Source organism: Nothoprocta perdicaria, unplaced genomic scaffold (assembly GCF_003342845.1).
Source record: "Nothoprocta perdicaria isolate Ctin4 unplaced genomic scaffold, notPer1 scaffold_61, whole genome shotgun sequence".
Taxonomy (NCBI): Eukaryota; Metazoa; Chordata; class Aves; order Tinamiformes; family Tinamidae; genus Nothoprocta; species Nothoprocta perdicaria.
Genome location: NW_020455877.1, coordinates 762,294 through 778,241, shown reverse-complemented (window position 1 = coordinate 778,241; position 15,948 = coordinate 762,294). Strand labels below are relative to the sequence as shown.

The window sequence follows — 15,948 nt, the reverse complement described above, 5'->3', positions numbered from 1 at the left end:
GAAATGACTGACTAGGAGGTATTGCACAAAACATCATTAAATGGCTCATATATTTATAGTTAATCTGTAAAGTGAAATCCAGTGAGATTCTGTCATCCAGATTTCTATGTTAGGCCTGGACAGCACGACAATTTGTATAAAAGTTGTTTACAGCAACTTGCGGGGAGACAGGACACCTAGACGGGGAATTAAGGATATCTTCAACTTAATTCTGACTGCTTATAAGTGCTCTGAAGGGCTACATTTTGATCAAACTAATATACATATATGTGTGTATATATATACTATATTTATATATATCTTTGTAAAGTGTCAGTGTTCCTCATCTAGGTGTCTAGGTGTGTTTTTCCTTGAGACATGATCAGAAATTTTGAAGCCTTTGTCCTTTGTATCACTATTTTCATGAGAGAGAGAGCAACTTTTCCTATAGTGGATAAAATAAACCAGTGCTGTTTAATACATGCTATGCTTCTCAAAAGTAAACATATATGAATTTATATTATTATATGAATAATATAATAATTATATATTATATTATAATATAATATTTATATACTATATGAATATAAAATTTTTTCCTACTGTAATGAACCAAAAATCTGTCTGCTATTTGTGCAGTCAAACCCTTATGTGTATCATTTGAAGAACAACAGAGCAATAAAATCAGGACCTTGTAACAGAAAGTTTGACGACTGAAAGATCAGTTTAAAAAAAAAATTGCAGCTGTAAAACATAAGAGAGCAAGTAACTTTAAATCCTGCTTCACTTTATGTGCTCATTTTGTAGAGAACTCATTACAAAATAACAAATATAGATATTGCTGTGACATTATCACAACCTTTAAATATAATGCCTAGATAGACTTTAATATTTTAATAAAATTTAGCAATCATTTTAAAATTTTAATAAATTAATTAAAATAGCAAGTAAAATAGTTCAGTATACTAACATTCACAATGCACCTATTATTTATTTTTATTTCTTTATTAAAAAGAGGTTGATCTACATATTCCTTACCTTTTTTTTCTGCTATACCGTGATGTTGTAGCTGCCTTATGGAGGGGCAGGATAGCTTGCTAAGAGGACATGTTGCACTGAACCTTGCTACATGTGAACTATGGTATCTCTCTTACTTGTGTTGATGATTTTAAAATACATTTTAAATCCTCTAGAATACATATAGATCCAGTTGTTTCAGTGCTAATGCTTGACTAACTTCATATTTAATCTTTTTCTTAGGAATTTGCTGCACTGACAAAAGAATTAAATGCATGTAGGGAACAACTACTTGAAAAAGAGGAGGAGATTTCAGAACTGAAAGCTGAAAGAAACAACACAAGAGTAAGTATATAGAAGAAATTTTATGGATTTCATGTATGTATAAAGCAGAAGGAATATACTTATATCTCTATATTTAGGACTTCTTTTGACTAAATAGTAATGACGACCAAATCCTGACCTTTCAGTAAGTACATCAGACTTGTAAGCAGCTAAGTCCTAATATGTATTTACCATACTGCACTCCTATAGGAAAGTGAGTAGTAATTCTCGCAAGGTATATTCGCAGATAAAATAGCAGATTTTATATGTAAAGCAGTAAGTACATTCAATTTAAGTGGTTTCTAAAATGAGGGGCTAATGAAGACCCTCTAGCACACCAAGGTTTGCATAAAGAGCCTGCACATATTTTCTTTTCTTATCAAGTCAGAAGTCAGGTTGCAAACAACTCATCTTCCATTTATTTTTTTATGAAGGAGGTGCAAGGTGTGCAGGGTGAATCCCAGTGAGTCTGCTGGTTAGTCTAGATGCAGCCACTGTGATCCCTGAATTCAACATTATTTGCCTTTGAGCTGAGCGAGGACAAGATTTCATCTTTAAATTTGCTGTGTTATACTTTGATCAAAAGATGCTATTGTGTTTGGGAACAAGAATCTGTGATGATGCCGTTTGAAAATGCCTTCTGTAGGCAGAATTGTTTTCAGAATAAAATAAATTACATGTAGAGGTGCCTGGGCAAAGGCAGAAGTGACGAAGGAGTAAGAGAGAACAGAAGAGGCACTATGGGCTGTGAAAAAAGGTAAAAAATAGATAGGAAGTGGTCCCAGTTCAGACAAGTGTTGGTCTGGAGATGGATATAAAAATAGATCTCAGAGAGTCTGGCCACCAAGTGTTTTTTCATATGCGTATTTCCTTTTTTCAATGATCTGAGTAATTATTTCTGTTTTCCTTCTCCCACTAAACTCATAGCAACTTCGAATTGCTCAAATAACGTCATTCTGCAGTTAGCTAATCTGCTTTCTGAAGAAAATCTAGCATGTACATGACAAGATCTGAAAGGGGTGCCTTTGCCTCTACTTCCATCTGCCCAGATAGAAAGTCAAGGTGCCATAGACTTTAGAAATTTAAAGTAGAATATATGGCATGAATTCTTACAGAGAGGTGAAACTGTCTTTCTACCTACTTGATACTTTACAAGTTCAAAATACTTGGATAGATAATTTGGTTTTTTTTTTTGTTTGCTTTTTTTTTCAACAAAAAAGAGAACAATGAACACCTCCGTATACATCTTGTATATAGCTTAAAATGTTATTTTAAACTGTGCTGAAATATCCTACTTCAAACATTTTTAGAAACAGGAAAGATGAAACCCAATGTTCATGAGTAAAACAGCAGTAATAAAAACAGTGTGGACACTTACTCAACACCACAGTAGCTGAAGTACTTAAAGGGAACATAGCTAACAGAGATTCAATTTTATTCACCTTTTAATGTCACACTTCATTAGTTAATGGTCTATGAAACTTCTTCAGTTAGGCTCGGCAGTTTCATAACATTCATACACCATAATTTTATACTTAAATTTTATAACTAAATTACCATTTTATTCTATTACAATACCTAAAGAATATATTTGAAATTATAGTTTCTATGCCTTTTTCGCTCATTTTCTTAGGGATCATTTTGATTACATTTTTTTTTAGAGTTATTGAAACTAAATAAGGCACTTTGTTTTCTTTATTTAACATGATTATATGAGTTCCTACAGTCTAAAAGAGCAGACTCGTAAAAAGGACACTATCCTAAAATTCTATAAAGGCAAAATCCTTCATTTATTAATGTAAATTACTGAATAATTTACATACAGATTTACATTAAAATTATATAACTTTTGCCCCAGTATTATGATCTATCTTTTGTAGTCCTGTGTTCTTTCTTTCAAGAACATTTATCATATATACAAGTAATAGCAGATTATTAAACAGAATATTAAGTACCTGTATTTTCAGATACTATATGAGCTATTACATTTATATTAGGTATTCTAATGAAAATCTTTATTGCTATCACTTTATATCATTATCCTAATTATTACCTTTTCTACTTTTACTTTAGATACATTTTTTTTCATTCAGATTTTGGGTTCCTACTGCTTTCTCTTCTGCCTTGCATGTACAAATAGGCATACACAGGACATGAACTGCAATTATTATGTAACTTTAAATTTCTTGCTTCTAACTGTTTAAGGTTACCACAGATTATCATTGGTGCAAATTGGCTTCTATCACTGTTGTATAAATGCTGCAGAAAAACCTATGATTGGTTTGGGGGAGGAATCTATAATGTTGTATCTATTTATTTATCATGGAGCCTTTGTTTGCATCCAGAGATGGAGGTTCACTGAACAGTGTGTGCTCTAAACATAAAATGAAGACAAATTCAGTTTTACCTGTGCTGGTAAAAATTTTTAAGCTGGGCCTGGAAAGAGCATTTTCTTTTTCATACATTGTCCTGTGTCCCTCGAGAATCCCTTAAGCTAATCCTGACTCATTTCACAAAACCCATTTTCTTCTATATTTTCTCCCTATATTTGCTATGGTATGCCTCTTCTCTCCATCATCCTCTCCTGATTCTATACTTCCTCCTTTTATTGCCCTGTTATGATTTTTTTTTGCAAAATATTTTTACAAGATTTTGTTTGCAGATAAATATATTTTACATTAATTAAAACCCAGATCCTGTAATAGCACAAAATTGCACTGATAAGTTTCACTAATTTCAACTTACTGAGTCATGACTCCTAAAAAGGGATGTTTTTAACGTCTTTCATTTTTCAAAGGCAAAAATGTGTCAAGGTGGTGATGATGATAGACAATAAGACAGTGGTTGTCAAACACTGCTAACCAATACATGTGTAGTTTACTTACTATATTTAACTTTGTATTTTTATTTCACAGAAATCAATCACTTGCAAAAGTGCTTTGAGAAATATAGGAAGCTGTGTATGTTGTTTTTTTTTTTTTTTTTGCTTGTGGATTTTGCCCTTATTAACATTCATTCACAAACTGAATACTAGAGAAATGTTTAGATTTTAACTGTTGTTTTTTAAATACCTCCTTGTGCTCATGAAGAGTCCAGAGCTCTGGAAACCTTCATTCCATTTAGCTAAGACACAATTATTAGCAATTCATGCTGGGGATCCTAAAATTGGCTCAGCATAAAAGTAAATATGGTTGTCAGATTATTTCATAGTTCATTGGCAAGCTTGTTTGGCAGTGGGAAAAGCCTGGTAATGACCAGGCTCTCATGGCTGGGTGATTCTGTGCAGCTTGCTGCTCTTGATCTTTATCGTCTTTTCTCTGCATCCTGCCTGGCCCTGGAAGTGCTCTGTGTCTGGAGCAGTTTAACACAGTGCAAGGGAGTGGAAAATGCTCAGCAGCACATGCTGTTTGCTAAAGCCAGTGTTTAACTGCAGCATGCAAAAATACTAATGCTGTTCCTAACAAATTTTTGTAATATAAATCAAATACTAACATTTCTACAATATCATTTTGGTAGGATATCTTGTGGTGATCTTCTCACAAGTGTTTGGGATAGTAATTCAGGAAGAAGAAAGTCCTCAACATGTTCATAAGGCAGATATTGTGATTTCTTTCAGGTGTTTAACTTAAATGTTGCCTGGACACAGCAGTATCTTCAATGTCAATTTTGTGTATTTTTATGTCCCTTCCAAACACTGTAGTAGCTGAACACGGTTCTGTAAATGTAGTTAGATTTAACATTCCCAGAGATGCAGGGATGATCTATTTCCCTTTTTAATACAACTATAATTGAGGTAAAGAAGGGTAAATTATTAGTAACATTTCTGTAGAGTAGGGACCAAGGATTTGACGTCAGGTGCTCAGTCGAAGTTGAATGTTCAAGCATGTGTATTACTCTTCTCTCTGAGCACATCAAGGAATAACGTAGCACTGGGAGTGCAGGATCAGTTAATAGGGCTTCCCCCAATTTTTGACTCTTGTTGAAAGGCAAAAATAAAACATTGCTATTAGCCAGAAAATTCTGTCATCATGCCTTCTTGAGCAATCGTAGCATTGACAATAAAGGAAGAATTTGTTCTTCAGAGATAATTTTCAGAAAAATGAAGCATTATCCAAGTAGTGTGGGTGAACAGGAACAATAAGAAAAAGCATGGCATATTAACAAGTAGCTGTGATGTTAGCTCATCTTTCTCTTTCCAGTCATATAGGCGATACAATCTTTTATGCTTGAAGATTTATTTAATATCTACTGGGAAATATATGCAGACTTTTAAATATGTTTTTCTCTGTGGCCTAGAAAAAGACAGTAAGATGAATGAATGTAGATCCTAATTCAGAAATTCCAGTAACAACTTCCTGATGCCTCTGTCATGAACATGCCACTTCAAATCTGCCTGTTGATTTAGCCTGCCTCGAATTATTAAAATTCCTTCAACATCTGCTTTCAATCCTACAGGGAACAGATGACAAAGCTCATGCGTCTTCATGCTTATTTGCTCTTGATAAATTTGGGCCATTATTTGAATTCAAAAATGACAAAAATACATTCTTCCTTTCTTCAGCCGCATGGACTCATAACAATTCTTAATGTATTAACATTTGTTGCATACATGTTCACTTTTTTTTTTCCTGAATAATAGAATTATTGTAAACTAATAACCGGGTGCAAGTCCAGATATAGGGACCATGACTGAAGCATAGATAACCTTATGCCCAAGTCATTCCTAGCATAATAGCTGTGTATTGCAATTACAATGTGATTATAGTCTGGGTTTGCTCTTCCATGAGTTTTAATTCATGTATCAACATATATCTTTATGTGGCTGAGAATAACTGTGCATTAAAGATAAATATATGTCTTCTCTTATAATATCTATATTAAGAACCATATCAAGCCATGATAAATAATTGTCTATGGAACTTTTAAATTTCTGGTTCAATGATTCAGATATAACTGTGCATTGTTATTGCAATACATTTGTCGTGCTCTGTAATTCATGAGTTTAGCTGCTCTGCATTAACCTTACCGCTAACCAATGCTCAAGTATGTTCAGACACTAAGAACAACAATGATGGACGTATAAAACTATAGATAAATGGTGTCTTTTCTAATATATTCTATATATTCTAATATATTATCTAATATATTCTAATATATTATTTCAGTATTTTCTTAAGCTACTTATAGCTTATATTACTTATATGAAAATTTATTGTCACAAATGAAGTGTTACTTAGAATTGTCTTAAAAATGCTACTTATGGCCCTTTTTGTCTTCCATCTTGTTTGTAATACAACAGAGACATTACAGAACATACCAGTGAAAACACCATAAGCTGTGGCATTTAGAATACCTACTCTTTTAAAATTTTAATTAAATTTTCTGTTTATTTTCACATCCAATGTTAATTGACTTTCAGTATAAATTAAAAATGTATTGCAGGTAGGCAGAATAAATTATAAACTACTTTAGCATTTTTACATAATGATTTAGACTGATTTTGTTTATTTAGCTGTTAATGCTAATCAATTACTATGACATAATATAGTAAGTATATATTAGTTAAATAGTGACTCTGTACTGAATGTTTTTGTTGTCATTGTTCTCATAGCAGAATTTCAAATGAAATGATGACTATATTGCATATTTTTTCTACTTATTCCGTCTGATTTAGAATCATGAAATGTTGGCAGCAGTTCCAGCAATCTCTTCCATAGCAAGGTTGCCAAGGGCATTGCTGTTTGGTACTGTTACTTTGTAGTTAGGTTTTCCATGATATTTAGGTACACTCAAATTAATAACCTTCTATATTAAATCCAATAGCTGTTACTGGAGCATTTGGAGTGCCTTGTCTCAAGACACGAAAGGTCGCTGAGGATGACAGTGGTGAAGCGGCAAGCACAGTCTCCCTCAGGGGTTTCCAGTGAAGTTGAGGTCCTCAAAGCTCTGAAATCTCTGTTTGAGCACCACAAGGCTTTGGATGAAAAGGTACAGTATGGAAAAAAGCTTACAAAATATACTCTTACAGTTGATTTTGTGTGCCTCATGATGCAACAGAGCAATAGCATTGTTAATTTCCTTTTTGCGATGTGTCCTGTACTTATAGTAGTTAGATACAGCCAAAGAAATCCTTAAGAGAGCAGGACCAATAGCTCTAATTAATACACTTAATTTCGCTATAGCTATCATTTGTAGCCAATAGTACTGACTGTTGCTAAACAGTTTCATGTAAGCCTCACCTCTACCAGAAGAAACACTTCTCTTATTTAACATGAGACCATGGGGTTTATTGTCTCTGCTATATCATTCCTTTCTAAGGAAGTTATTACCGAGAAAATATAGATATTTCAAATTTCAATATCTTATCCACATACTGAGAGTTAAAAGTCAGAATGAGATAGTGTTCCCAACTTCATAACTTCCCTCTTCAAAATTTTACAAAATATGGAAATATTGCTTTTAGAGGAAAACCTCCTAAGTTTCAGAGATTTTTCAGCACTTACTACATAAGCACATTGTTTCCCGAAAGAGAATAGTAACCTAAAATTAGTGTAATCCTTCGTTAGCAGCAGTAATGGACGGTTTGCAGAACCTAGATGAGAAACATGTTTACTGCATCCAGTTGTGCTATCTGAGGGATTCTTTGCACTGTGTTTTCCATGTGTTGAGGGCTGTAAAGACTGCTTGATGTGAGTAAAACTCACAGGAGAGATGTCCTGCACACCACAACATCTGGAGCTGTGCACTACACAGCTGACCTGCGCTGCATAGAACTAGCTCAGTGGTCTCATGGTAATACATTTAACTTTTCTATTTCAGAAATATACTCAGAAAGTATATGTTTAAGAAGCTGTTACTATAAAAAAAAAAGATTTATGAATAAGGTAGTTGCAGTTTTATAATAGTATTAATTTTTCATTGCTAATAGAGTTAGTGTAGATTATGGTTTTGAAGGATTTAACTATCAGATTCAAGGTTAAATGAATTTAAGTAACTTTAAGAAATGACAAGTCTGAACTTACATTTTGTGTTTACGTGTAAGTGAATGTGTACTATTTACTTATTCAGCATGAAAGCTTACTTAAAGGATGTTTAAAAAAGGATGTAGTGACTTATTACTGCTATCAACAGTTCAGTTTTATAAGGTTTTGGATGCCATTGTCTCTTGCAAATTCCTATAATATTAAAATTCTTATATTATAAAAATGTTATTATTTTACGAAGATTAATAGAGTTTGTGGTTTTATATTTGATCTTTTATTCAATATTATGAAGACTATAAAAACTATAAGATAAAACTATAAAGAATAGGGAGCTCTCATGTTTTATATTTTTAGACTATTTGTTGGATAAATGTAAGAAATTATGAGAATTAATCTTTAAATTGATTCTGATTATGCAGCAGTAATATGCTTTTGGGATGTATTCTTTTGCAAAGGTTTTATTCTACTGTGCAACCTCTCAGGCTAAAAATTGCCATGCAGAAACAGAGTGCAACTAAATATAATATTTCCACCTACATTTCTTAAAATTATATTTTCTTTTTTTTTAGTTATCAGATTAGAATCAGTAATAAGCTTATTTAAAAATTTTGGCATATATACAGTTAAACATCATATGTACATACAGGATCTCTGTCCCAGTGGTAACATTAATTATCAATGTAGAAAAATTAGCCTTAAGAAATATTAGCAGAAAATCTGTGTAATTTTAACTTACTTAACTTATTCTTTCATTATAAAACATTCCAAGAGTAACTGAGGGAACAATTTACTAAATGATTTTAAACTAATTTGTTTTAAATTAGGGCCCATTATTTTCACATACAAATCATGTATAAAATTATATATTAATAATATAATATTTCTCATTAGAAAGACCAGAAACAAGATGTTTTGTAGATCATCTGCATACCTGATGATATAGTCCTTCTACATTATGTCATATATTGTCAGCATTATCAGGATTTTTACTGAAAAATGATGGAAGTAAGAAGAATTGCAGACACCCAAATGTTGTAATAAATTTTTATGGTATATGAGTCATCCGTTCTGTACCCTCTTTGACAGAAAAATTTTACCGCAATATTTTAGATGTGGTTTATTGCCTTCAGAAATGAGATGTAATTCCATCTATGAAAACTGGTTAAAGTTATTCAGAAAATAGCACAATAATTTAGGTTGGGCCTGTTGGAGGACATCTGGCCAAAGATGCCAGATGTTGAGATTCAACAATTTCAGGTTGTTCAAGACTTTGTCCATTCAAGTTCTGAATATCCCTAAGGAGAAAGCCTACTCCAGTATTTTTCTATCCTCATGGTTATTTTTCTTTCTTAATACAAACTTGGAATTTCCCTTCTAGGGACTTGCAGCTGCTCTGTCTTGACCTACCACTGTGTATCTCCAGAAAGAATCTTGCTCCATCTTCTCCTCTCCTCTCCTATTAGGTGATTGTGGAGAACAATAAAATTTCCATGTGCTTTACCCTTCTTGAGCCTGAACAGTTCACAGTTCACAGTTTTTCAACCAGTCCTCATATGACACGTGTGACCCCCTTGGTAGGCCTCCAACAAAGCTCCTATCTGCAAAGGTGCCTTATCCCCAGTCAACCCAAAGAACATGCCTTATCTCTGTTTCCTTCTGGAGGTTTCTGTCAGCCCATTTTTCCAGCCCATCAAGGTCACACAGAATAGGAACTCTACCTCCAACATATTGACAATTCTGCTTAATTTCATATAGACCACAAATTTGCTGAGAGTGCACTCTATGCCGTCATCAATGTCATTAATAAATACATAATAAAATATCAATCTCTGTATCAATTCCTAAGAAGCACCACTTTTGATAAGATGCCAATTGGATTTTGTGTCATTTGGTCACAAATCTCTGGGGCTGTGAGTCCAGCCCTCTTTATAATCCATTTATTCAACCCGTATTTCACCAGTTTCTCAGTAGTGATAAATAGAAGATATTGCAGCCAAAATAAGCAGCAATCCCACTGCTCCCTCCTCATCCATGAAGCATGTCATCTCATAGATGCCATTTGTCTTTGGCAAATCTATGCTGCCTGTTCCCAATCACCTTCGGTCCTTTATGTGCCTGGAAATGGCTTCCAGTAGGAAGGTAATTTCCATGAGCTTCCTAGCACTGACCAGCCTACAATTCCCTGGATCCTTTTTCCTGCCTTTCTTGATGATGGATATATTTACTTTTCCCAAATCACCTGGAACCTCCCCTTACTGCCATCACCTGTCAAAGACGAGAAAGGCTTCTCTAAGACATTGACCGAGTTTCTCAGCACCCTTCCATACAACTAGTGATTCCTTAGACTTGTGTATATGTCTGATTTACTTTCCTCTGCTGTGGTAATGCTTCAATTTTCGCTGATGGCTCAGGGATCTGGAAGGCCTGAGGACAGACTTGGCCAGTAAACACTAAGGCAAGTGGTATGATACCTCATATGACACATGAAACAATATATTTTCTTTATTGTCGCAGGAAGGAAAATCTTCCTCATCAGAAAATGGGCGCTAAAATGAATTCGGATTTTGCAGGATAAGTAAAGAAAGCTGTCAGATGTGCACAGAAAATGTATTCTGGCCATTTGTGAATTAGTATTGGAAACCCTTATTTATTGTTTTCTTCACAGACAACATTGCAATGTTGACATTGAAATCAATAACCTAGCCATTAAACCCTTGAAAAAGTGTAACAGGATATTTTCATAAGAATATTAGCCTTAGGATCCTTACAAAAATCCCGGGTGGGTGCTTACAGTCTTCCTAAACACAAAATTTCATTTTTAGTCTCTTCTTTCATGTTCTCTCTTCCTTAGATAAACATTTTAAGGGGTTGTAATAGGCTGTAATACAGATATTGACTGATGATTAAAGGGTAACTGTGTATACAGTGTAATAACTCAAAAGAAAAAAAATTACTATAACATAATGCAATGAAAAATACAAAACTGTGTGCAAGATGGAAAGTAGAACATATACTCACAGTTCTTCATTCTGAGGATGCCTGTTTCAACAGAAACCTATCAGACGTATCAGAAGCGATGCTTTAACTTTCAAGAATAGCCTTTCAAGAAGGCTCTTGCCTCTTTAGATGTTTCAGGAGATCTATGCTTTTTGCCTTTAGCTTTCATCTGAAGGAAGACTAGCATAAGGAAACCAAGGCTATGATTGCATTAATCAAAGCAAGCATGACTTGGTAATTATTTCAGTGTTTCACTGTATTATATGTATTTTGAACACGTTTTTGTATTTAACACTGCTAAAATTAGTAAATCTTAACGTTCTAGAAATGGCAATTCTGCTGCCAGTTCTAGGTTTTCGTGGTACTCTAAGGTGTAAAATATCCTCAGTTAATATAGAAAGACAAAGTCCTAGAATAGCCAGGGTACTTAATAAAACATATTTTAAGTAATTTTTCACTGAAAAGGAATCTTGGCTTTTTTTTTTTTTTTTTTTTTTTTTTTTTTTTTTTTTTTATGTTAACTATACATCCTATGCTTCTTTACATACAAGGTTTGCAACAAGGTTATGTCTTGTAACAAGGCTTCTCTTTGGGCTGCTAAGTAGATGATCTGTTTTATTTTATGCAATAAATAGATGCACAAATAATGTAAAACAGCCCTATAGGATACTGAGGAATATATATTTATAGCAAATGAAGAGAGAGTTTACTAGACATCATCAGTACTGAATATCAAAGCTCAGATTAACTACATGGTTTGTTTAGACACCTAGCATAGAATGGATCTGGAAATATACTTTCCTCATATACAATGCAGGAAGAAGAAAAATTGGGGAAAGAAAGGGTAATTTTATTTATACTTATCTATAGCTTTATTAGCCTTCTAATATCTGTCTGCACATGTATCTTTTCCTTTATTTTTTTCTACTTTATGTTAAATTTTTGGTTCAGCTTTTAAAAGGGGCATTTAAAAAGAAACCATTTTAAGCAACTTCTCCTCGAAATCCTCTCATGGTCAATTTGTTAAAGAAAATATTCCAGTTGATCTTTATAGATGAAAGCAGCTCTCAAATTTTAGCCTTCTAGCTGAGGTTCTGATTCTCTTACCTAACTGTTCTCACAAACAAAAGCAACTAATTCACGTTAACATTATCACTATCATTTTTATTCATAAGCAGGTAACTAAGAGAGATTTTATTCACTAGATTATTCATGAAAAAGCACTTCAATTCTGGCATGTACAAGTGTTTTTGAAAGCTCTTGTGGGCTGAGTATCTGGAGAGAAAGAAGAAAGAATTTGACAGCAAAGAAAAAAGTGAGAGGCAGTTGCTAGGAGACAGGGAAAGATGGGTGATATCTTGCACTAGCAGCACTGCTAACCTGAGAAAATATGCAACATTTCAGGATAATATGGATGCACTTAAAAGCCAATGGAATCCGGTCATCTGGATACATGTGTTGGATACACCTAGAAAGAGAGAGAGAGCAAACATTTCTTGCTCTATCTATGTCAACATAACAGAACTCTGGCCTTTAAAATTCCATATTACACCATGTCCTGGTGGATCAGATGCCATCTGATTATTCTTACTTAACTTCATTAAACTTTATTTAGTAAAGCCCTGAAATATATTGTTGAAGTACCATCGGAAATCTAGGTAGCAAATTATTCTGAGTGCTAAAAAACACAACATATTTACTCATTTAGTGTCTTTGAATTCAGAAAGGAGAAAGCAATGTCAAATATTACCAGCATATGAAAAATAAAATGATAAGCAAAATTTGCAGTCCTTTGTCTCTTAACATGATGGTGATCTGAAGAACAGTCTTTCCTGACTATCAGAAATTAGGATAGTTCTGTTTGTTTTGTTTACTTAACATCAATTAGAAAACAGAATTCAATACAAAATTAATTGCAGTGCATTTGTTTATATCTTTACACAGCCTTTGGCTGTCATCCCATATTTAGATTCAAAAGTAATTCATTATGACTTACAGCACTCAAGTGGGCATTACTACAGTTACTATCGGGTAAATACAGCTCACAGTTAAATCTTTCTACAAAGTGTGTATACTGCATACATCAGTATCCCACTTGCATTCTCAGTTCTGAAGTCTTTTGTCGAATGTGAATGACCAAGCCTAAAACCTTTATTCAACTTCTGTGTTTTTCCTCAAGTCTATTGTGAAAAAAAAGACAGAAAAAGAAATTTACAGTAGCATAAGAAATAAAGTTACCATTTCAATTTTAATGCTATTTACAGCAATATGATCTCTGATCAGTAAACCAGAGCGGATTTCTCCTTCAAATAAAAGCACCACTCTCACTGGTAGAATCAGTGATTTCCCCTGAAGTCACCAACCACATTGCAATGTGGTTGAACAGGGAGTATTAGCTGTGACACTTCCAGTGGCACCATGGTGAATGTGAACCTAAATTAGTTGTTCACTAGTCAAATAAGAGTCAAAAGGAGTTTTCTGTGGCAAGGCAGAGCTGCTTTCAGTTGCTTTCACAAATCTGAAATCCAGGTGATGTAAAGGGCCATCAGATTGCAACTTTGGCTAGCTGCGGAAAAAAAAGGCAATGCATTAACTGTGTGCATACAAAGGAAGAATTGGAAGGGAAGGGAAAATTTCCAAGAGTCACTCTTTTTTTTGCACTGATAGTGCTCCATGTTATTACTGGCAATTGGCCAAGAATGAAACCTTGGATTTAATTAGAGTATCTTGATATTCAGAATAATGATGTTAATTCCCTACCCATGTTTTTAGTGTCATGCAAAAAACATGTCCCTCATAAATTTTCCTTGAAACAGCTTCATGTTATTCCTGAGACCAGGCTTTAATATATCCATATTAAACCTACTCAGAATCAGTTCTACAGTGCCACCTGTTATAAAGCTGAAGAATAAATTTCTGGATCCAGGTCGTAGGGAAGCTGTGAGTTCTTCACTAGTGTTCTCCTGATGATTTGTGAATTCTGGCAATATTCAAAGTGATGCAAGCCTTAGAATTTATAAAATGTGTTTTTAAAACATGCATTCTCATTTATAATCACTTTGCATATGTGAAAATCTCAGCAAACTTTAAGAAATTTTAAATAAAATTATGAACTCACCCATGTTCAGCCATGTTCATGAATTTCAGCCATTTGGGCTTCTATCTTAAGATTTTTTTCCACAATTTGTCTCTCAGCTCTGCTTAAAACCTTGAGAACTGAAACCAAAAATGTAGCTGTCATTTTTCTATGTATTTTTAAAAGTAATTTAAGATTTCTGTTAAATAATTGCTGCTGCCAGCTGAAATCAGCTTTCTGGAGGACTGGTTTCACTGGTAGGACATGGACTTAAGAACTGGTGGAGAGCTAGTGAATGGCAGAAACACTAGTTGGAAGAAAAGCAAGATGCAGAAGGAATCTGTAGAGCTTTATGATCTACAGAGGAATTAGGGAAGGCAAAGAGCATGGGAAGAGTAAAGATATGAGAGACAGTATGAGACAGTAAAGATATGAGAGCTCTGTAATGGATCACACTGCCTAGGACATTTCCTTTGCTTGAAGAGTGAAAAAGTTCATCAAATAGCCCTTGGAAGCTGAGAGAACTGGAAAAATGATTCTACCTTTCAAAACAGAAAAGGCAATTAAAGAAATACTTTCTCAGCTACTACATTTTTTCACCTGTAGATAGAAGAGTTGACTCCTTATATATTTTGTATGAAAGATTTTGTGAAAAATCTAATTCAACGGGGATTACAAAATCAAAATTAAAAATCAGAGCTTTTCAAATTAGTTCTAAGCAATTTGAATGTATTAGGATTGCCTATTAAAAACTTAAATAAATATTTAAATAAACATTTAAATAAATGATGGTGATGAAAAATTCTGCACTATTGTAAATTTGAAGCATTATTAGTATTCGATTTTTATCACTTAGCTGATTTTGAAAAGTGAAGCTTATGATTATAGGCTTTCACAGAAATCAAGGATTTATGTGGCATGTTTTGGGTTCCCTCAAGTATTATAACTGAACTCTGTTGTTCTGGTGAAGGGAAACAATTTAGACAGTCATTAAAATATGTAGTGACTTTCACTCTTACAGTTGTCAGAGAAGAGCAATCACTGTCAAACTTCAAGATGGTTTAAACTATTCGTTTGCATCAGGTGAGACGCAGGCACAGGTGATAACTGCATCTCAGCTATTATTACATATTGGTACCCTATAGGAAGTGTCCACTTAGGCTCTGAGTGCATCTATAGTACATTAGCAGTTCATATGTTCAGTCTTGTAGCGATGAAAGGATAAAGGGAAATTAATAAATCAAAAACTGAATTAAAAATTAAGATACTTTTTAGTCTTGGGAAAATCTTAATGTTAGTTTGTCTATTTTGAAAATCTTCAATTCATTTTTGTTTTTCTCCATTGAGCAACCGTCACTCATGATTTCAGCTCTCTTGAGTTTAGCAAGCTTGTTTAGGATATACTATAGATAATGAGAGCGTTTAAATAATTTACTGACGATACAAAATACATTTTAAATTTTTCATCACTTGACTAAACCTTAAGTGTGTAAATATGGCCTAAAACTCAAAGTACTGCATAAACAATAATTAAAGTATAAAATAAATATGCATTTTTAGTAGTATTTGTTT

General features: G+C 33.6%; 1 protein-coding gene across 1 annotated transcript in view; it reads left to right on the top strand.

Moving 5' to 3' along the window:
- The first annotated feature begins 1,239 nt into the window (after positions 1-1,239).
- PPFIA2 (PTPRF interacting protein alpha 2) overlaps positions 1,240-15,948 on the top strand; it is a 117,932-nt gene continuing 103,223 nt past the window's right edge. The window contains exons 1-2 of the mRNA XM_026049711.1: positions 1,240-1,341; positions 7,144-7,308. Of these exons, the coding sequence (XP_025905496.1) occupies positions 7,198-7,308 (111 nt within the window). The 5' untranslated portion in view covers positions 1,240-1,341; positions 7,144-7,197. The remainder of the gene's footprint in view (positions 1,342-7,143; positions 7,309-15,948) is intronic.